Here is a 22,235-nt window from a genome sequence, read left to right on the forward strand (position 1 = left end):
CGCACAATCTGTACGTGTCCTTTTGTGGGAAATCAAATTACGTTCATATGGAAAAGTCAGGCCTGCTGTCACGAAATCAGACCAGCATGGAAGCAAGCACATTTTGAGCAGATGAGACCTCTCAGTGATATTTGTACTGCGGTTTGATTAGTCAAATGTAAAATCAGTGAATTTCTTCAAAAAGGATTAATACCAAATCAAAAGTTAACCACGGTGAACATCATAATTGCCCATTGCAAACAAAGCCAATATACATTTGCAAGTAATTTCCCTGATCACAAGTCAAGTACCGCTTGTCCATAAATCTCCAGTGGATTCTTCGGTTAGCTCTTTGGAGCACGACTGTCTACATGAGTGGATCCGAAGCCGTAATAACTGCTAAAGCTGTGCACTCTGTGGTACTTAGACGGATTCACTTCTAATTATTTTGAATTGTGGTATTTTAGTTAAACCGATCATTTGAAAAAAAAGCTTCGTTTATTTTTCTCCATGTTATAACATTATTTTACCTAACATTACCAGAAAGCTTGAACCAGTCTAATGGACGGGTATCTGTTGACAGTGAACCAGCAGCAGTAGCAGCCGAGACCTTTATCGTTTGTGGTGCATCATCGTCTGGCAGTGTTGGGGGTGAGCTCTTTGGAGTGCAAGTGAGTGAGAGCAAAAGCTCACTGGAAGCCCAGCATAATATTACTTCTTGTCAACCGTACCGTTCTGGGCTGCGGACTGCGAGTTTGCGGCCTGGAACCTGCCACGAACAATGAAACGCGCTGACACAGAAGACAATATCCCTCGCCAGATTGACGTACAGTGCGGGGTTGACTACTGTTTTGAGTGAAGGAAAAGTTGTGGGGTTTGAAAAACATGGGGGAAAAAACTCGTGGAATTGTCAAACCGTGATTGAAAAGAAACCTATCTGGAAAACACGAATAAAAACATCAATAACTACGTTTTCGCAAATAGACATTTTTAGCAAAAAAAATGATGCACTGAAAATATTTTTTTTGTAAAATTTATGTTTTCTTAGTCTCACTCAAACAATCCACCATTTTGTAATTAAATATTAAGCCCTTTTGAAAGGCTGGATTTAAAAGAATAAAAAAATATTGTTTTCGAAAAGGTCGGAAAATTTCACTAATGTTTCATATTTTGACAATGAAAATTGGAGCATTAGTTTCCTTCGACATTAGAAAATGGATCGTTGTTTGAGTGAGGCTAAGAAAACATTAATTTTCCTGTTTTTAAATCTTTCCATGGCAATATCTCTGCAACTTAAGGTCATATCAACAAAGTTAAAAAAGAAAAATGTATAGAATTTTCTTAACTTTTCAAAAATATTTTTTCAAAGGGTGGCATCATGGGCACTAATTTAAAATGAATAATTGCGACTATTTTCAAAAAAGTTACCTCAAATTTGCTATAACTTGAAAACCGTGCACTTTGTCAAAATTTCACTGAAGTACTTTTTGATTGCAAATTAGATTTACATTGAAAAACCAAATTGAAAAATGTTTGCGACCAATATTTCGAAATTAAAAAAAAAGAAAAAAAAAACGTTACTTAATCCACCCTCAGGTGGTTGGTGCCTTCCTCACATTTAAAGGGTAATGCTATCGAGGGGAGGGCCTCGTGGCGCGGTGGTTAGCGGCTTCGGCTGCCGATCGCTAAGTTGCTGTGGGGCGCGGGTTTGATTCCCGCCTTATCCTTCTGGCCTTCTATCGGATGGGGAAGTATAATGCCGGTCCATTTTTGTAAAAGAGGTTTTGGGTGACTCACCACTAGGGTGACAAGAAAAATCAAAATTTCGGAAAATTGCAAGAGATACCCCCTGGATCGATTCTTTAGGCAAAAACAAGTAACTGTGCAAATTTTGAGCCAAATCGGTTAAGGCTAAGGGGTCGCTTTTCATCGTTGATGTTTATATGGGGAAAATCGCAAAAATGTATGGGGAAAAACATCGCTTCAGGATTTTTGCAGCAGGTGGCGCAGGTCTCGCCCAAAATTGTCCAAAAGTGAGATTCTTGTAGGAAATTTATTTACCTACAACTTTGTAGAAGGGTACAAGACGATCAAAGTTGATCCTCTTGAATGAGGCCAAACGGACAAAATCGGTTAAGCCAATGTCGAGATAATCGAGTGACAATTTTTTGATCAACATTCCACCACACACACTGACGTTCAGAATTTGATTCTGAGTCGATAGCTACACATGAAGGTGGGTCTAGGAGGTCTAATTGGGAAGTTCTTTTTTCGAGTGATTTTATAGCCTCTTTTAGTAATGTGAGGAAGGCAAAACTAGTATTGATTCTAAAATGTATAAGTCGGTCAAAGATTTTTTTTTTAAATCGAGAAGTTTGCATTTGATGACCCTTAAAACATATAAAAAACATTAAAAAATGTATTTTTTGCAATTCAAGTTTAAGTGAAATTAAAAATTACCAAATTTTACCGTGTGTGTACTTTGCCGAAGACACCAAATCGATCAAAAAATTCCTTCAAAAGATACAGATTTTTGAATTTTCATATATAATTTTTGTATGGACAGCTGCCAAATTTGTATGGACAACTATATAAACAAACTAATGATGCAAAATGGCTTCTTTGGGCATATCGAAGGCACCAATAAAGTTTCAGCTGGATTAAAAAATGCAAAAAAACGAATCTCAGAGAATTACTCACATATAAAATGGATGTTTTCATGTGCGAAATTTGTAGGATTTTCGAAGATTTTTTTTAAACGCTCGATTAAGCTTTAGGGGTAAAAATTTCGAAAAAATAGTTAAAATGGTCGAAATCATCACTTTTAACGACATTCAATAAAAAAAAGTTTTTCCAAAAAAAAATCCATTTGTTTTATAGATTGCCCCTCTCGAGCAAGAATGCATTGAAAAGTGAAAATCCTGAAAAATGGAAGGAGTCGAACTGCCCCACTGTCCCGTGACATTAAAAAATGGACCTCGGATTCTGAATCGAGGAGAGACATTATTATCCGCACACCACCAAACCAAAGTACGCATCACTTCTGTTGCGTGAAAAAATCTGTTGCGCAGAGCAAAAATGTAGTGGTTTTTCGTTAGCGTGTACATCAGTCTGTGGCGCAACAGCTTTGACAGGTTGCGCTCGTATTTTGATTTTTATCTGCTTGCACAATACCCATTTGAAGAAAGTTTCTCCGAAATCTATGAGGGGTTGAGCAACTGATGGGCGAGTTATTTCAATTGTTCATTAACTAATTATTAATTACAGAAATTGAAGTCATAAATAAAATGCAATCAATGCAGTAATTTTGCAGTGATTTATGCTTTTCCTGGATAAATAACAAACAAATATATCAAAATCTGTCAATCTGGCTGGGAATTTATACGTATTCATTAAAAAAAAAATCGACAAAAAGCAGAAAATTCATACTCAAACATTTCTCAACAAGTGCGCCCCTGACGAAAGCTGAATCCAACCTGTAGCTTTCCGACATTCAACAACCCAAATCATCGCCTATTGTCGCAATTGATTGCCAGGCAAAAGTTCATCGGCCACGGGCAAGCCACTCTGCACAACTGAGGGAAAATGAAAGTCTAAACAAGTACAGCAAACATTTGCCATTCTGGAAAACAGTGTCCACTAGAACAACTAGAGAGTAGAGAGAGTAAAAAAAAACTAACTATAAAATGTTATGTCCTGTCGTTCCTGGAAAATCACAGCCCTGCAGCATCGCAAAAGCATAGTACTCGTACTCGAGGAGACTGACCACAGCACCAACGAGACGGTGTGATCCTGCCGGGCGAAACACTACCCACCTGATTCACGGAAAACCACCACCCCACAGGGGAGCTTTTGTTTAAGGTTTAGTTGCAACGGAAAATTACGCTCTTTCAAGGGGATGCGGATGACTTGCTTTATGTGTTCCGATGACAAAAGGATGCGCAATCTAGGGTCATCGTTTTCGGCCAGTTACCGGCCGAGGGGAGCCCGGGAAGTACTCATTTGTGGTACGGTGTAGTATTGAGGAAGGAGAAAGGAGATCGACTAGTTGAATCCTGACAAACGACTCGATGGCTGCCCGGACTCAGGATGGCCCCGGGTCGTCAGTCAATTAGCGTTTGGAGTCGTTTTTCAAAGCATTTGAGCTTCTTCTGAATTGTTGTGGGGATGAAAAGTTACTAGGAATCTTAAACTGAAGCTTGGAGGATTTATGTAAACATTACGTCTATTTTGTTAAATTATTGCTTCAATTAATTTTGAAATTTTATAAGTTAAATTGTATAACCCATTGGTTTCGTCTGTGTGTAGCTGTTTATTGCTGTGAAAAGCTGTTTTTTTCAAAATAAGACATTGATTGTAAAGTCAGCTAGTAAATATTTGTAGCTTTACTTTTGTCAGCTCCTGTGGTGGATTTTATTATGCTTTGGTTTATTTTTAATCAAATGATGTTTAAATTTTGCTCCATTTATATTTAATTTTTCTTTAAGGCACACATATAATCACATTAAAAACTCTAGCAAGTTTTGTGCAGAAAACTCTTTAAATACTTTTAACTAAATCGCCTTTTTGTTCTCACAACGGCCAAGCACCAGTTCCTGTACTCCTGTGCAGATGGCGTCTGATTGAAACACATAAGCAGCTTTTACCGTTTTCCAAACGAACGTAAACGCACCGAGCACTGGAAATGACTTTTTGAACTTGTTTAAATAGCTTGTACCGTTCGACATCAAAATAAAAAAAAAAAAAACAACATGTAAAGTGAAGCACATGTGCACACACGTGCACCACAAACGGAAACCAGTCTCGTGCGGTGGGCGGAAATGATCAATTTTCCAAGTGAGCACTTCCGTTCCGAGGGCGTAGAGTGCTGAGTTTGAACGCTAAACGAATATCCTTGGGCAACGCAAACGGTTGCGGATGGTTAATTTGATTCAGGTTTGTTTTATAACTTTTTTGTTACCGTCAGTGGGGGTGACTATGGGTCAAAAAAGGATACACCTTTTGTGATTTCCTAATAATGTAAACAATTTAAATAAATCAAAAATCTTTTAACGTAGAATTGTTCTTAGATAGTTTACTAACATTTTCCTAAAATATGAACTCTAACTTAAATGCCAATCGTTTGAAAATCGACCCAATCCCATCCCTTAGAGGAGGTAACATTGGGTCAATTGAAACTAAAATGATGTTCAAATACAATTTTCAATACCAATTCGGTTTTATTGGTGAATAATCAAGAAACAATGAGTTATTTTGAGGTGCATAACAGAGTTTTGGAATTCCTTTCAGCTGTGTGTTGCCTCATAATCCGTTTTTGAACAATTATTTCTAGAGTCTTATAGCAAGAGCAAGAAAAAAAAAATACAATGTTGCAAAGGTAAGGAGGTAGAGATAGAAGAAGCTTATATTTAGATCACAGGTTGTTTATGATTTGTAGATGTGCTTGATCCTCAGTTCCCCAAGGGCCAGGAGTTGTTCCAGCAGCTCCATGACATCATCTGCTCCGCGAGAACAAAGAACTCCGGCAGGGTGAAGAGATCTTCCCCGGTGACTTCTTGCTGGCCCGTACTGTCGCTACCGGCAGCGACCACGCTGGCGAACAAACGTCCCCAACCAGTAGGGAACGCTGAGTTGTCGGCTGGAACCGTACGCTGTCTAGCTGCATTAACGGCTGCGCTTGTACTTCGCTGAGGAGAATGGAAAGCTGCTGATTTCTTCTTCCTCTTTTCCTGCCCCTCGAGGTAGGACTTGCGCGCGATGCATCCGCGGTAATCACCGGTATGGTTACCGTCACAGTTTGCGCACTTTACGTGCGGCTTGGTTTGTTCTGTCTTGTACCCCAAGTCCGCCTTTCGTGGCAGTGCGCACGCCTCTGAGAGGTGTGATTCACCGCACTTCACACAGCGGGGCGGGAGGTTGCAGTTCCGCGAGCCGTGGCCGGATTCCTGGCAATGGTGGCATTGCGCTACGTCCGTCGGGTTCTTGGAGTAAAACCGCCAGTTTACCCAAAAACCGTCCAATGTCTTAGTCCGCCACAAGTCGTGGATCTTGACGGTGCTGCGGTCGAAGTACAACAGATACAGTGTGTGTGTGTACCTGTTGCTGTTGTCTTGCGCGAGGGCACTTTTATGTCTCGCGGTTTTATTCCGGCGTCCGAAAGGTGCATCTTCAGGTGGGAGACCAGACGGTCTCGAGGTTGAATGTGTAGAAGTTCAAGTTGCTACGCTTCAATTCTTCAAACACCAGGTCAAAATCCTTTTTGCTCAGTGTGATCACTTGCATTGCCGACTTACCGATTTTCAGGCAATATCCGAAGCCTTCCAGCAACTCGCCAACATCGTCCGCCAACTTGTCCAAAACAAAAATTGGAGGTGGTATTCGTTCTTTTGGAGAATTCTGGGATCTTTTTTGACATCGACACTTGCTTCCGTGCACGTCCATCGTCGTCGTCGTCGTCGGTAGTGCTACCGCCGGTGTTATTGTTGTTGTTTTCATCGTTGCTCAGCATCTAGAACTCGTTCCTGATGGATATGTTGGCGGATGTTGAAGTGCCACTGGTTGAGATACCCGAACGGGTTCGCACTGGTGATCTCGGAACATATCCGGGATGTAGATACTTTTTTTTACTATTCCATCTGCGCTCACGTTCCCCTGCGCGATGGCGGCCAACACGGCGTTGATTTGTTTACCTTTTTGCACACGGCCGGTAGACGAACTTCGCGGGTTTTTCGAGGCCGCACTTGAACTGTCACGGCCACGGCCGGCCTTTGGCATACTGGAGAAGCAGACTTGCGGGTAATCACAATCAATTACGGCGAAAAAATCCGAAAAAACAGTAGAGCACTGAGCACTTCACTTCTGCTTGCTCTCGTGCGTACACGGAGGTGATGATAAAGATTTCTATTTTTTCAAAAACGCATCGTTATTCTCCACCAAGAAGAGAGGAGAGAAGAGAAGAAAATTCCCCCTCCCCCCAGAAGGGAATTCTTCACCGGTTGAGAAACGCTGTCCTAAACTATTGATTCAATTTTCGATGTTGATGAATGAACCTTTAGTAATTTTTTTTGCCTTAATGAATATAAATGATGTCAAAAATTAAATTAATGTAAAACGTTAAGAGTTGTCCAAAAATAAATCCCTTTATAAAGGTTAGGTCGTTGCAAATATTTTTCAAAGTTTATGTCGCTCCACCTTCAAAATCGGTCCAATCAATCAGGGGGCAAAAAAAATATTTTTTAAAAAAAAAACCCGATTTAATCCCACCTGGGGTGAGATAGAGCCTTTCTTACAAAAGGAAGTTAACGGCAGTTGATTTTTTTTTTTTTTCAAAGAAATAGCAATATAAAGAATGGTCCATTCATAATACAATTCGAAACTCAACCATATTTTTTCATATAACTGAAAAGCGCTGGTTTTTCCCCATTTGCCATGGCCGGTTGTAAACTGTGCTCGCACACAAGCATTTTCGATTTTTTAAATCAGAACACATTGTTTTTGAGACAGAGAATTAGCTCACAATTTGCGATGTTCGTAATGTTTTCTGCATATCGCTAAATTGTTCGTATTCTCTGAGTGTTTTTGTGCACTTTTCAAAATATTAAAAATTAACGAGAAAACAAAATAATTCCGTCTTGCTCCAATGCGTTAAAGTGGTTACAAAATAACTGGCAGAAAGTGTTTCAACACCCGAGAATTTGCCGTGTTGTAAACAACGATGTAACGGTAAAGCCGCATAAATGTTCTTGAAAGCTTTGAAACGCCTACTGTAATTCACTAAACTGTCATTTAGGCGTTAGGCAAAATTGAGAGCTTTCAATAAGCAAGCATTTAGGCGTTTTTGGGATTGGGAAGCATACAACGACTGAGCGCTCGGTGGGACTTCACTACGACAAACGCAAACGTACCGAATAAACCACCGTGGTGCGCTGGTACGATGAACAAAAATACTAATACACAAAAAGGCTAGTACCGAAGCTAGAAAACCAAACCAGCGATGTGCGTTGTCACTGGCACATGGGAAGCTTGAACGCTTCCCAGAAATTCGTTCGCTCAGAGTTCGATCAGAGAATGAGCAAAACAAAAAGAAAGGCAAAAGAATGAGCATGAGGCTTCAGAACAGATAGCTGCTTGCGTCTAGTTTGCGTTAACTGAAGCTTAGCATAGAAAATAATGATAGGCGATGTGTGATGAACGAGCAATCGATAAAGCAACTTGCACTAAAAGGGGGTAATCTAGTATCAAAACTCTATACGCGCCAGCATCACGCGCCAGCATTGCTCGCGTCTGCATGTGAAGCTCAACTTGTCGACGAGGCGACGATAATCGATCGTCCATGATTTTTGGCAGATTTTTCGAATGAATATTTCTCGAGAAATGATTTGGGAACGAAGCTTGATTTGGCGTCGGAGCCAAAAGCAAACACTATACCTTTCTTTAGTAAGAAAGGCAAAAATGGAAATTTTCTAAAATCTGAACGGTAAATCCGAATGAGGTCAAATTTGTTTCAGAACATCGAGTATGGTCTAGATTATGATGTGGAGAAAAAAAATTAGATAAAATGCCAAAGGAATAGTTTTGGCATTTGGTGAAAATTGGCTTTTACCTTTTTAGGGTTTTTCCCCTCACAGTGAATTAGTCCACAAGCTGTAAATCAAAACCACATTACCGACATGGATGAAAATTTGGGAGGATGTAGGGCTGGAAAAATGCAATTTTTGGACAAATAAACGATTTCAATACTTCAATTTTCGACCGAATTTTCATTTGAAAACCGCCTGATTTGGTGAAAACACACTCCGAGTCCCCATAAAAATGGATAAATTCAAATTTGGTATGGAACTGGTTCAGGTTCAGCACATCCCCTTTCAAATGCGCCCAAGAGAGCTCAAATCCATAATGTGGGCTCTGAGAAACCCCCTACCACAAAATTGAGCACTTTTTTACCACACACGGACGTCACGCGTGCTCTACAGTAAATTAAGCGCCAAAATTCGGATATTGAAGGTAGACCAATTCTGTCATTGTCAATCGATCGGGCGTCGAAAATCGATCGTCCATGATTTTTGGCAGATTTTTCGAATGAATATTTCTCGAGAAATGATTTGGGAACGAAGCTTGATTTGGCGTCGGAGCCAAAAGCAAACACTATACCTTTCTTTAGTAAGAAAGGCAAAACTTCAAAATTTCAAAGGAAATAGAAGTCTAACCAACTAAAAACAACAAGAAATGCATTTTCCTGCATTCAAAATCATATTTCGGTAATTTTCCGCCAACTCACACAGCAGTTGCCCCGACCCCTCTTCGATTTGCGTGAAACTTTGTCCTAAGGGGTAACTTTTGTCCCTGATCACGAATCCGAGGTCCGTCTTCCGACCCCTTCCATTTTTGAACATGCGAAAAAAACCCGATTTGATCCCACCTGGGGTGAGATAGAGCCTTTCTTACTTAAGAATATAACAATGGTAGAACCTTTTTCAATTCATAACATCGACTTTGTTTATTTATAACGTCAGCACAAAAGAAAGTCTTATGATGAAAGCAATGTATTATAAATGATATGATTTCCAAAGGAAATAAAAAACGCAATTTTCACCAAAAGAATATTTTCAATCGTACAATATGTTTGTAAGTTTGTAATCAAACAAGCGTTTATGACAAACGCGATCATAGCAAGCTTCCCTTGCGCCAGTGACAACAAACACCGCGGTTTTGGTTTTTTAGCTTCGGTACGAGCACTTTTGTGTGGTGGTATTGTCCGTTTTTTTCAAAGGTACACGCCGCGCGGCATTCCAGAATGTGCCGCAGGCACTGTTGCCAGCGATTTTTTGCCCGCGAGCGAGAAGAAGCTCTAGCTGGCAACGAAAAAAAAAACAACAACACAACGCTTGAAGTAATACCTCTACACCATCGCCTCTTTAGCACAAGGCGCCGTGTGCGGTGAGCGCGAGTGTGGAGAGGAAAGGAATATAAGTTCTCTCCCTCTCGCTTGCGATCAAAGCTTTCCTTTTCACCCAACAACAAGAAGCAAGCCAAGAACTTTCGAAGAAGATCCCCACTTTCTAAAAAGATCCCCACTCTCTAAAAGCTCTTTCAAATTCACCTCAATGTTTCTCAAGATTTAATCTTTTGCCTCTGATCTAGATAAAATATTAGTTAGGACACAAACCTCTAGACCACCACACAACAAAAATAAATGACAGAATTTAAATCGCATAATGGTCTCATGTCGCAGGTTTCAAAACAAATACTGGACAGTTATGCATATAATGATAATACTAAAGAGCCGAAAAATATACGATGTCTATAGTAGCAAATGAAAATCGATAGGGCACCCAACACATATTAGAGTATATTGGATCCCAATAACAAGACGCGCCAGCAGTACGCGCCAGCCATCGACTTGGCGACGATGCGTCTAAAATCGATGCAGTGTGATTTTATGACGATTTTTCCGAAAAAAAATCATGCTGAATCGACATATTTACGAAGATGAAAATGACGTCCAGCCTTAAAGTAAAACCTATACCTTTCTTTAGTAAGAAAGGCAAAAAGTAAATCGCTCTAAAAATTGATCCGGATTGCCGATAGATGTCAAATTTGTTTCAGATGCTCACTCATGGTCTGTACTATGGATGTAGAAAGAAATTTCGGATAAAATCGGAAATGAAAAGTGTTGGCAAAGGTCACCAGGTGGGCTTTTACCTTTTTTTAGGGATTTTTTTTCTTTTGGTAGGTTAATCAAACGGCTCTAACTCCAGAACCAGATTATGGATCTGGATGAAAATTTGGGAGGTTGTAGAGCTCGAAAAATTCAATTTTTGAGATAGATAAAAGAAAAGAAAATGAAAAATTTTGACCATATTTTCATTTGAAAACTGTGTATTTTGTTGAAAAGTCTGGCCGTATCCGAAAACAGATGGATATTTCGAAATTCGGTCTCAAAATGACCCTTGTTCAGCACACCAGCTTTCAAATGCACTTGGAACAATCAAAATCGAAAATAGGGGAGCCGAGGATTACGCGACACAAAATTTGGCAAAAAATTTACCACACACGGACATCACTTGAACTCCACGGAATTTATTTTCTCAAAATTCGAGGGTTGGAGATAGGCAAGTTCTGTCAAGGTGAATCGATAGAGCGTCTAAAATCGATGCAGTGTGATTTTTTGACGATTTTTCCGAATAAAATTCATGCTGAATCGACATATTTACGAAGATGAAAATGACGTCCAGCCTTAAAGTAAAACCTTTACCTTTGGGAGCGTTCTTTTATTACGTAACGCAGTAGGGGGGGAGGGGGGGGTCAGAGGTCGTGTTACGCTCCATACAAAATTTTTAAAATTTGTATGGAAATTTTGTTACGAGGGGGGGGAGGGGGTCTAAAAGTCCGATTTTTCACGTTACGTAATAAAAGAACGCTCCCTTTCTTTAGTAAGAAAGGCAAAAAGGTGTTTTTTAATAATTTGCCGCCTGAAACGATGATGAGATAGAAATTTGGTGTCAAAGGGACTTTTATGTAAAATTAGACGCTCGATTTGATGGCGTACGCAGAAATCGTAAAAAAACGTATTTTTTATCAAAAAAAAAAAACACTAAAAAAGTTTTAAAATCTCTCCCATTTTCCGTTACTCCACTGTACCAGAAGGGTCATTTTTTCATTTAGAACAATTTTTTTTCATTTTAAAATTTCGTGTTTTTTCTAACTTTGCAGGGTTATTTTTTAGAGTGTAACAATGTTCTACAAAGTTGTAGAAAAATGTTGTTATATAGGAGCAGTTCTCTAGGATTTCGGTCATTCGATTTTTTTGTATTTTTTAATCCGACTGAAACTTTGTTGGTGCCTTCGGTATGCCCAAAGAAGCCATTTTGCATCATTAGTTTGTCCATATAATTTTCCATACAAATTTGGCAGCTGTCCATACAAAAATGATGTATGAAAATTCAAAAATCTTTATCTTTTGAAGGAATTTTTTGATCGATTTGGTGTCTTCGGCAAAGTTGTAGGTATGGATACGGACTACACTTGAAAAAAATAATACACGGTAAAAAAAAATTTGGCGATTTTTTTATTTAACTTTTTAACACTAAAACTTGATTTGTTAAAAAACACTATTTTTAATTTTTTTTATTTTTTGATATGTTTTAGAGGACATAAAATGCCAAATTTTCAGAAATTTCCAGGTTGTGCAAAAAATCATTGACCGAGTTATGAATTTTTGAATCAATACTGATTTTTTCAAAAATCGAAATTTTGGTCGCAAAAATTTTTCAACTTCATTTTTAGATGTAAAATTGAATTTGCAATCAAAAAGTACTTTAGTGAAATTTTGATAAAGTGCACCGTTTTCAAGTTATAGCCATTTTTATGTATCTTTTTTCAAAATAGTCGCAGTTTTTAATTTTTTTAAATTAGTGCACATGTTTGCCCACTTTTGAATAAAATATTTTTGAAAAGCTGAGAAAATTCTCTATATTTTGCTTCATCGGACTTTGTTGATACGACCTTTAGTTGCTGAGATATTGCCATGCAAAGGTTTAAAAACAGGAAAATTCTAGCAAAACAATGCCAAAGGGCCGTTGTGGGGTTGTAAACAAAGAGTGTATCCCTTTCATGCCAGATGTAAACATCCTCTAGCGTGAGCAGGACACACTCTTTGTTTACAAACCTACAACGGCCCTTTGGCATTGTTTTGCTTGAATTGACGTTTTCTAAGTCTCACTCAAACAGCCCACCATTTTTCAATGTCGATATCTCAGCAACTAATGGTCCGATATTCAATGTTAAAATATGAAACATTTGTGAAATTTTCCGATCTTTTCAAAAAAAATATTTTCGAATTTTTCAAATCAAGACTAACATTTTAAAAGAACGTAATATTGAATGTTTGGCCTGTTTGAAATGTTAGGCCAAACATTCAATATTACGTTCTTTTAAAATGTTAGTCTTGATTTGAAAATTTCGAAAATATTTTTTTTGAAAAGATCGGAAAATTTCACAAATGTTTCATATTTTAACATTGAATATCGGACCATTAGTTGCTGAGATATCGACATTAAAAAATGGTGGCTTTGGGTGAGACTTAGAAAACATCAATTTTCCTGTTTTTAAACCTTTGCATGGCAATATCTCAGCAACTAAAGGTCGTATCAACAAAGTCCGATGAAGCAAAATATAGAGAATTTTCTCAGCTTTCAAAAAATATTTTTTTCAAAAGTGGACAAACATGTGCACTAATTTTAAAAAATGAAAAACTGCGACTATTTCGAAAAAAGTTACATAAAAATGGCTATAACTTGAAAACGGTGCACTTTATCAAAATTTCACTAAAGTACTTTTTGATTGCAAATTCAATTTTACATCGAAAAATGAAGTTGAAAAATTTTTGCGACCAAAATTTCGATTTTTTGAAAAAATCAGTATTGATTCATAAATTCATAACTCGGTCAATGATTTTTTGCACAACCTGGAAATTTCTGAAAAGTTGGCATTTTATGTCCTATAATACATATCAAAAAATAAAAAAAAAATAAAAATAGTGTTTTTTTTGCAAATCAAGTTTAGTGTTAAAAAGTTAAATAAAAAAATCACCAAATTTTTTTTACCGTGTATTATTTTTTTCCAGTGTAGTCCGTATCCATACCTACAACTTTGCCGAAGACACCAAATCGATCAAAAAATTCCTTCAAAAGATACAGATTTTTGAATTATCATACATCATTTTTGTATGGACAGCTGCCAAATTTGTATGGAAAATTATATGGACAAACTAATGATGCAAAATGGCTTTTTTGGGCATACCGAAGGCACCAAAAAAGTTTCAGTCGGATTAAAAAATACAAATATTAAAATTGAAGAAAAAAGACCGATTTCGTAGAGAATTGCTCATACGCATAAGGGGTTTGCTTATAAACATCACGAGTCGTTGCGTTTTTACGAAAAAAAGTTTTGAAAAAGTTAGTCGTCATCGATCATGGCCGTTCATTGTCACCCGCGACAGACACGGACGACGAAACAAAGAGAAGCGCAAAAAGTAACTTTTTCAAAACTTTTTTTTCGTAAAATCGCCCTCCCCCTCCCTTCCTCGACCCCAACCAGAGTCGAGGGACATAAACTTCTAAAAATATTTGCAACGAGGTTACTCTGGATCAAATTAAAAAAAAATGGGAAATCGCAGTTTCATTCAATTATAAAATACCACGAAATCGGCCGATTACGTCAATATTTGCTCTTATACACTTTGTATACGCGTTTGTGTTTTCTTTACATAATTTTTATTTGGTCTTCTCTCAAATTATTCATAAGTCAGTTTTCGTATTGTGCATGAGGAAAGTTTGTCTGTAATGAAAATGAAAACATATATTTTTTGCTAACTTTTCATGATTTAAGGGCGTTTTCATAGTACTTTCCCATTGAAGAAAATGATTCAAATAATTTAATATTGAAGCAAATTCATCCTTATGAACGATACATGGTCGATTAGCCTCTGCGGATGAGTTGGAAATGAGCTGGATTCATTTCACGCTTATATTCACATTACAATTCCAAAAAAATCGATTCTGAGATTTTTTTTATTATCTTTTGATCAATGGGTGCGAACTTCATCCAATAAATATTTTTGTTTAAAACTGTTGATATTTTTGTCAGTTAGATTGGTTTGTACAATTTGAAAAAAAAAAAACATATTTTCAACAGGTTCAGTAAGCGTTAGGTGAAAAGTGAAAAGTCAAAGTCAAAAGTATTGTACATATTTTTAAATCAAAACAAATCCACAACAGAAATATTTAAAGATACGATTTCCGTTCAAAATTTTAGAAACATTAAATCGATCTAAAAATAGTTTCACCACCCGAATGCACGATACATTTTGTATGCAGTAGATCCCGGTGGGGCAACCCCGTCACACATGGGGGTAAAATTACCTGGCTGGTGCCAATCAAATTTGAGGGTCAATCAGGTTAGTCACACGTTAGGAAAACATGCCCGCCCAACCACCACACTGCTCCAGACCAATGAATATTTGAGCACCTCCACCGGGTGTCGCCGGGTTTTCAGCTAGAAAGCATTGCTGGGTCTCAGTGGAAAATGTGTCATTTGTAGGGACCTTTTGGGCTAAATGGCCAAGCAGCGTTTTTTTTTAATATACATGAAAAATAGTTCGACCAAGCTCGGAAATTTTTCACGTACTCCCGTGTGGACTACCATCGTTAGGGCACGCAGGACCGACCCATCCAGGCCACATCCGGATCATGAACAAACGATAATTCGTTAACGCAACACAGGCGCGCATGTTGCTGGCAGATTATGTTAATTTCCAGCAAACTCCCCTCAGTACCTACGACTATTGCCCCACATGTGCGCTACAACTTTTCGGTTGTTTATCGAGGGATAAAGTTTCGTATAGTTGTGTGCTTCGAAACACATGTGTTTGTGTTATGTTGGGGAATGTGGCGAGAATTATTCTGTGGAAAAAGAGCGGGGAAATTGGAAAAAAAGATGAAGAATTAGTTGAGTGAAATGTGGTTCGATTAGATATTGGGGAGAGGGAAGGAGAGGTGGCAAAAAGGGAGGTCTGTCCGGGTGGGAAATGGGAAGATAACTATCGATCGGAAATGGGATGGTTTGCTGATACCACGTGGGATTACACGTTTCGATTAAATTGACTGAGCGCTAGATGGATGTCAGCTGAACATGGGCAAGGCCGAACTCGTACCCGTTGGGAGGAAGTGGAAAATTTAATTGGAAATGGAAAGGTTCTGGATGAAGTTTAAGTACTTTCGGTGGGGTGACATGGAGCCTGAAGGGTGGCTATGGGCTGATCCTTTGAAAATATTACTCTTGCTGGTCATGTCAAGATTTATTTACTGAGTCAGTTCACAAAACTATAATACCGACCCGAACACTAACTTTAAAACTCCGACAAAGAAGCTGAGTTCATTTTCTGCCCTCTTGTCATAATGTGGTGCCATGCCCCCCCCTCAGAGATCAACTACGGTGATTATTTGCTATTATAGCCCTCTCATTCACGGCCAGTCACGCTCGTAACCTTATCACCAGACTAGACCCAACCGCGTGCCAGGTGCAATCCAGCATGCCACAAGGACGACCGTAATAGAAACATTAACGACCTTGACTTTCCCCCCTCCCTCAGCAAATCTTGGGCTTATTCTCTTATCCAACGAATCCCCGTGGGAAGTGTTAGACTGACGTGCCACAGATGTCGGGATTGAATTTCCCGGTGCCATTCGACCACGAACGGCTGGCTGGCAACCTGTCACTGACCTGACGGGGTGGCGTTCGACTTGACGGGGGTGGCCCACAGCAGCAGCGACTGTCGAGACCAGACAAGACCAGCATCGTTCGTGCTAATGACGTGCTTAATTGGTGCTTTTACTCGATTTCAGCTTAACGAAGCACGCAAACATCAATTTTCTTGGCAACAACGATATCTTGAATAGCAGGCAGGGATTTTGTTGTTAATTTAAAAATCTTCGAATTTTCAAAAGTTTCTTGTTTCAATTCTTCAATTCTGGAGTTTTTTTTTAAAAAAAAGGTCCAATAAACCAAATGTGCAGTTTATGCTTTTTGGGTGTTTTTTAATACCCCTGATTCAAAGTGGTTTCAAAAACACCCAAAAAGCAAAAACTGAAAATTTAGTTTATTGGACCTTTTCAAAAAAAAAAAAAAAAAAACTCCAGAATTCTTCAATTCTTCAATTCGTCAATTCTTCAATTCTTCAATTCTTCAATTCTTCAATTCTTCAATTCTTCAATTCTTCAATTCTTCAATTCTTCAATTCTTCAATTCTTCAATTCTTCAATTCTTCAATTCTTCAATTCTTCAATTCTTCAATTCTTCAATTCTTCAATTCTTCAATTCTTCAATTCTTCAATTCTTCAATTCTTCAATTCTTCAATTCTTCAATTCTTCAATTCTTCAATTCTTCAATTCTTCAATTCTTCAATTCTTCAATTCTTCAATTCTTCAATTCTTCAATTCTTCAATTCTTCAATTCTTCAATTCTTCAATTCTTCAATTCTTCAATTCTTCAATTCTTCAATTCTTCAATTCTTCAATTCTTCAATTCTTCAATTCTTCAATTCTTCAATTCTTCAATTCTTCAATTCTTCAATTCTTCAATTCTTCAATTCTTCAATTCTTCAATTCTTCAATTCTTCAATTCTTCAATTCTTCAATTCTTCAATTCTTCAATTCTTCAATTCTTCAATTCTTCAATTCTTCAATTCTTCAATTCTTTAATTCTTCAATTCTTCAATTCTTCAATTCGTCAATTCTTTAATGCTTCAATTCTAAAATTCTTCAATTCTTCAATTCTTCAATTCGTCAATTCTTTAATGCTTCAATTCTTAAATTCTTCAATTCTTCAATTCTTCAATTTTTTTAATTATTCCCACAATCAAATCTTCGAATATTCAATACAGGTAAATTGAAAAATTCTCGTTTGTTGTTTCCAAATAAAAAACAAGCCAATATTTACCATTAAATATGTATGGGGAACCCTAAACCATTGTTTGCCTATAACAGTTGATACAACAGTTGTGATATTTTTTCTCTTTACTTTTTCATTCCTTTCAGAACTTTGAATTCATCATGGACTAGAGCGGTGCGAGATTAGCATGAACTAGTTCAACCATAATTAATCTCCGTAACCAAGTACTGCGCTAGGCGGTAAAACTTACATAATCCCTTCGAGGGGGCTGAAACAACGTGATAACCGGGGAAACCACGTATCATATCAATACGGTTTAAACAACAAGCGACGATAAAAAAAGACCTGAATCTCACACTCCAGCAGGCAAAGTAAATAATAACTACGGTGGTGACGAGTGTGAAAAATGTGTCATTAAAAGGGGAGGTGGTGGTTCTGCACGCATCAGGTGCCCACACACACAGGTGGTTCAACGCGGCGCGGGATGGCAATTACGGGATTGAGTAATTGAGTCGTCCGCCATTATTGATGTCGTGTACGGCGACGTCAACGCGACGTGAAAAGTTTGCATGAAAGAAGTTTTTTGTGCCAGAACGACGTGTGAATAAATTGTGTAACAGCGGATCGGTGAACGTAAAACACTCCGTTGGATATCACCAAGACGACCCGACACGCCCGAGATGGAAGCAACTGCCGTTCGGATGTTCCACAACGTTGGATGACACGCGTGAAGAAGTCGCAGTCGCGTCGGCAGTGTAAACTCATCGGAGTCTCGATTAGCTTCCGCGAAAAGTCGAATCAAATTGAAACTCGAGACTCAACAGTTACGCTGTAAAGAGAGAGAAAGAGAAGAAAGCTAATCAGTCGTCGTCGCATAAATTTCCGGCGAAATGTTTGTACGCCAAATGTTGTGATTAATTCGCGAATCAATGAACCGTGGCGAGTGAGATTCAGTTCAAGTGTGAAAGGTTTTTCGGAAAGGATTACAGCGAGCTGCTCGACCGACCGACAATTTAACTCCCGTTGAAACAGCTTGCCAATGCTCAGCCCCAAGATGCAGCGATCCGTTCGCGTCAACGAGCATCAGCTGATTATGCTGTCCGATCGGGCCCAGTATGATCACTCGATGGTAAGTTGAAGCGAAATGCCACCTTGATATATAATAAGCCGGAGCCGAAGTCGGAGTCGGAGTCGGCTTAACTTAGAAAGCCGGAGTCGGAGTCGTATGAAATATTACCCGACTCGACAGCCCTGGTTAGGTTTATAGCGTAACAAAATTATTTTGATTCAGCAAGAACGTTGTGTGGCTCTCGAATGTTTTTTGTTGTATTGAAAAAGACCTTCCCATAGCTCCGTAGCTCGGATGGCTCGACGTCGGGTGTTTGTGTGCTAAGCCCTTTCCATAGCATCGTAGCTCGAGAGGCATCAAAAACCAATACCTTATCTGGCTAACAGAAAGAAGATCAAAAGGCACACCGTAAAAAAAACTGTGTAAAATCGCATGCAAAAGCATGCACATCACCTTTGTGAGGAAAAGCATGTTATTTTGTATGAGAAAACGTGTACATAAAAAGCATGTACAGAAGAAAAATAATCAGGTCTGCTCACCCCAAAAATAACATCCATTCGGCGAGAGTCATATTTAGGTTACCAAGTCCGCGCTTCAACTCGCTCGGCTATCTCGCCTCTATGATGAATCCTGACCATACACCCTATCCTACTAACAAATTTTCAGGTTCCTGTCGCTTGTGGGATGTAAGCACAGGATAAACCAGCTGCCCTAGTAGCAACCTGCGCTAACTGTCCCTGTCCCTTAAAATCGAGATCTACAAATTGACATGGCGGGCGCCGTTGGTGGCCAATGACTGTTACCTACACAGTAAAAAATTTCTGTGTAAAATCGCATGCAAAAGCATGCACATCACCTTTGTGAGCAAAAGCATGTAATATTGTATGAGAAAACGTGTACACAAAAATTTTTTAAATCAAGACTTACATTTTAAAAGGGCCAAAAATTCAATATTAGGCCCTTTAAAAATATGAGTCTTGATTTAAAAAAATTGAAAATATTGTGTTCGAAAAGATCGGAAAATTTCACGAATGTTTCATTTTTTAACATTGTAAATCGAACCATTAGTTGCTGAGATTTCGATGTTTGTAAATGGTGAGTTGTTTGAGTGAGACTTGGAAAACATCAATTTTCATGTTATTAAACCTTTGCATGGCAATATCTCAGCAACTAAGGGTCGTATCAGCAAAGTTCAAAAAAGCAAAATATAGATAATTTTCTCAGCTCTTCAAAAATATTTTTTTCAAAGGTGGGCAAACATGTGCACCAATTTAAAAAAAAAATGAAAAACTGCGACTATTTTCAAAAAATTTACATCAAAATGGCTTTAACTTGAAAACGGTGAACTTTATCAAAATTTCCCTGGAGTTCTTTTCGATTGCAAATTTGATTTTACACCGAAAAATGAAATTGATAAATTTTTGGGACCTAAATTTCGATTTTTTGAAAAAATCGGTATTGATTAAAAAAATTATAACTTGGTCAAAGATTTTTGCACAACCTAGAAATTTATGAAGAATTGGCATTTGATGTCCTCTAAAACATATCAGAAAATGAAAAAAAAAAAAATTAAAAATTGTGTTTTTATTTGAAAATCAAGTTTTAGTGACAAAAAGTCAAATAAAAAACCACAAATTTTTATTACTGTGTATCAATTTTTTCCAGTGTTGTCCGTATCCATACCTACAACGTTGCTGAAGACACCAAATCGATAAAAAAAAATCCTTAAAAAGATACAGATACAGAAAAGATCAGACGTCATTTTTGTATGGACATTTATGGACAAACTAATGATGCAAAATGGCTTCTCTGGGCATACGGAAGGCATCAAAAAAGTTTCAGTTGGATTAAAAAATACAAATGACCGAAATCTGAGAGAACTGGACTATTTTAGAATACTGAAATTTTTATTTTTCGAATATACGTAGTTTTGTGATTTTTTTTAGTATTAAAAAAAGTGCATAGACTTCAAAATATATGAAAAAAAATCCGATTATTTCATATTGTAAAAAACTGAAATTTGTAGTATTTTTTCGAAAAAACGCAGTTTTTGGAAAATTTTAGTATTTTCAAAAAAATGATATTATTGTCGAAATGTTTGAAAACATCCCGAGCATTTGATACCCATTGTAATAACACAAATTTTGAGTTTTTTTTTCGAGACAAAAATGCATTTTCAAAACACAGGAAAAATACGTACTTTTGTGAATTTTTTTATGTAATTATAATAGCAATGGATAGTTTACATCATCCCGATTCCGAAACACTATATTTTCTGAAGTTTGGATTATAGGATTATAGCCAAAGTCTCCCATATAGCCAGAATCCCATAAGCTCTGTGCCTCAGTTATGCACGCCTCGGTTTTGCATCCCCCATATGCGGTGCCAAACCGAGGCACGACTGTTAGTGCGACAATTGGCCAAAGGGATTTCAGGTCAGAACGCGTTTGACACAGGTACGAGCACGACTACCGTAAACATTTTCAATTATATTTCGGGACTCCGGAAACCAAATTCAACGAAACTTCGGGTAGCAATGCACAGAATGGCCAACCAAACAAAACGCGTTTGTTATTGTTGACATTGCGTGCTCTCGTTTTTGCTTATTCGAGGTCAATCATTAAAACGCGTTTTTCTTGAAACGTCAAAAAGCGGCGTATGACAAGATAGCACAGCAGCGTCGATTTGCATGATTTTGTAAAAAAAACAAAATTTGTACATAAATTTATAGAAAAAAGCACCATGCGTCTCCAGCTTAATGTACTTAGAATTCATTTCGACGGGAAAGCATGGTTTATTGAGTTTGAATGATATACCAAAACCTGTATTTTGTTGTGGTCTCAAGTAATACCAGAATATGGTATTCCCATGTTATTTACCCCTGCTTGGGTTTTGTTGTTTCTTTTTTGTGAAATCCGTAATTTTGATTAAGATTTCAAAAAGAGTTTCAAGTCCTCAAAAATACGATATTTGAAATCACAAGTACTTGATCACAAACTAGTGATGACTATGGATGGCATCTTATTTAGGAGATTTCATTAGCTTGTACAAAGGCTTTCAAGATGTTTGCAAGCACAAAATCGCCTTTTCTCTTCCATAAGACATATTAATCCGTTGGGAGCCAGATCAAAAAGACATGATTTTCTTCTCTGCCACTGAAATTATTTCATCTCTATTCACTCTCCTTATGCTGTGATGTGTGTCCTCCCGGTGTAAACTCTCTAAAAATAAACCACTCATAAAACCATCTTCGGCATCGTCCCATTTATTCTTGCTGGGTTTGGTTGTCTCATTCGTACGTTCGAAGCCAAAAAGGAAAACTCCGGGATAAAATTTCCTTGGAATCTTTGCCGTACGACATGAAAAATATCAAGGGTCGCAAGGCTGACCTTTTTTGAGACAATTTTCTTTTGCCCAGTTTTCGACCTGACAACATTCCTGCTGGAGATGCTTCGTTGAAGATGAGTTGAGTTATGTGATGCAAGGAATTTTATTGAACCTTTGGTCCTGATCGCTCTGAAGTTCCCCTATTGAGAGAAATGTTTGAATAGTTTTTGTCAAATCTAGATCAGAGTTGATACTATTGAGATTCACAGTACATTTGATACTTGTTTTAAAATAGCAACAACAACATGTTCATGTATTTTTCTAAATCTGAATACTGGCAATCTCCCTCTAATCAACTGTAACCACCAGTCATAAGCAAAACGAGGGTATTCCCGCAAGCTTTAATCAAAC

The 22,235-nt window shown here is 37.9% G+C and overlaps 1 protein-coding gene across 10 annotated transcripts in view; it reads left to right on the forward strand.

Annotated features, from left to right (window-relative positions):
• Positions 1-22,235, forward strand: part of LOC6040147 (ras-specific guanine nucleotide-releasing factor 2) — a 373,188-nt gene that overhangs the window by 39,756 nt on the left and 311,197 nt on the right. For all 10 annotated transcript variants that reach the window (XM_038262900.1, XM_038262899.1, XM_038262901.1 and 7 more), the window contains one exon: positions 17,575-18,557. In XM_038262900.1, the coding sequence (XP_038118828.1) occupies positions 18,468-18,557 (90 nt within the window). In that variant the 5' untranslated portion in view covers positions 17,575-18,467. The remainder of the gene's footprint in view (positions 1-17,574; positions 18,558-22,235) is intronic.

Source organism: Culex quinquefasciatus, chromosome 3 (assembly GCF_015732765.1).
Source record: "Culex quinquefasciatus strain JHB chromosome 3, VPISU_Cqui_1.0_pri_paternal, whole genome shotgun sequence".
In the NCBI taxonomy this organism is placed as follows: domain Eukaryota; kingdom Metazoa; phylum Arthropoda; class Insecta; order Diptera; family Culicidae; genus Culex; species Culex quinquefasciatus.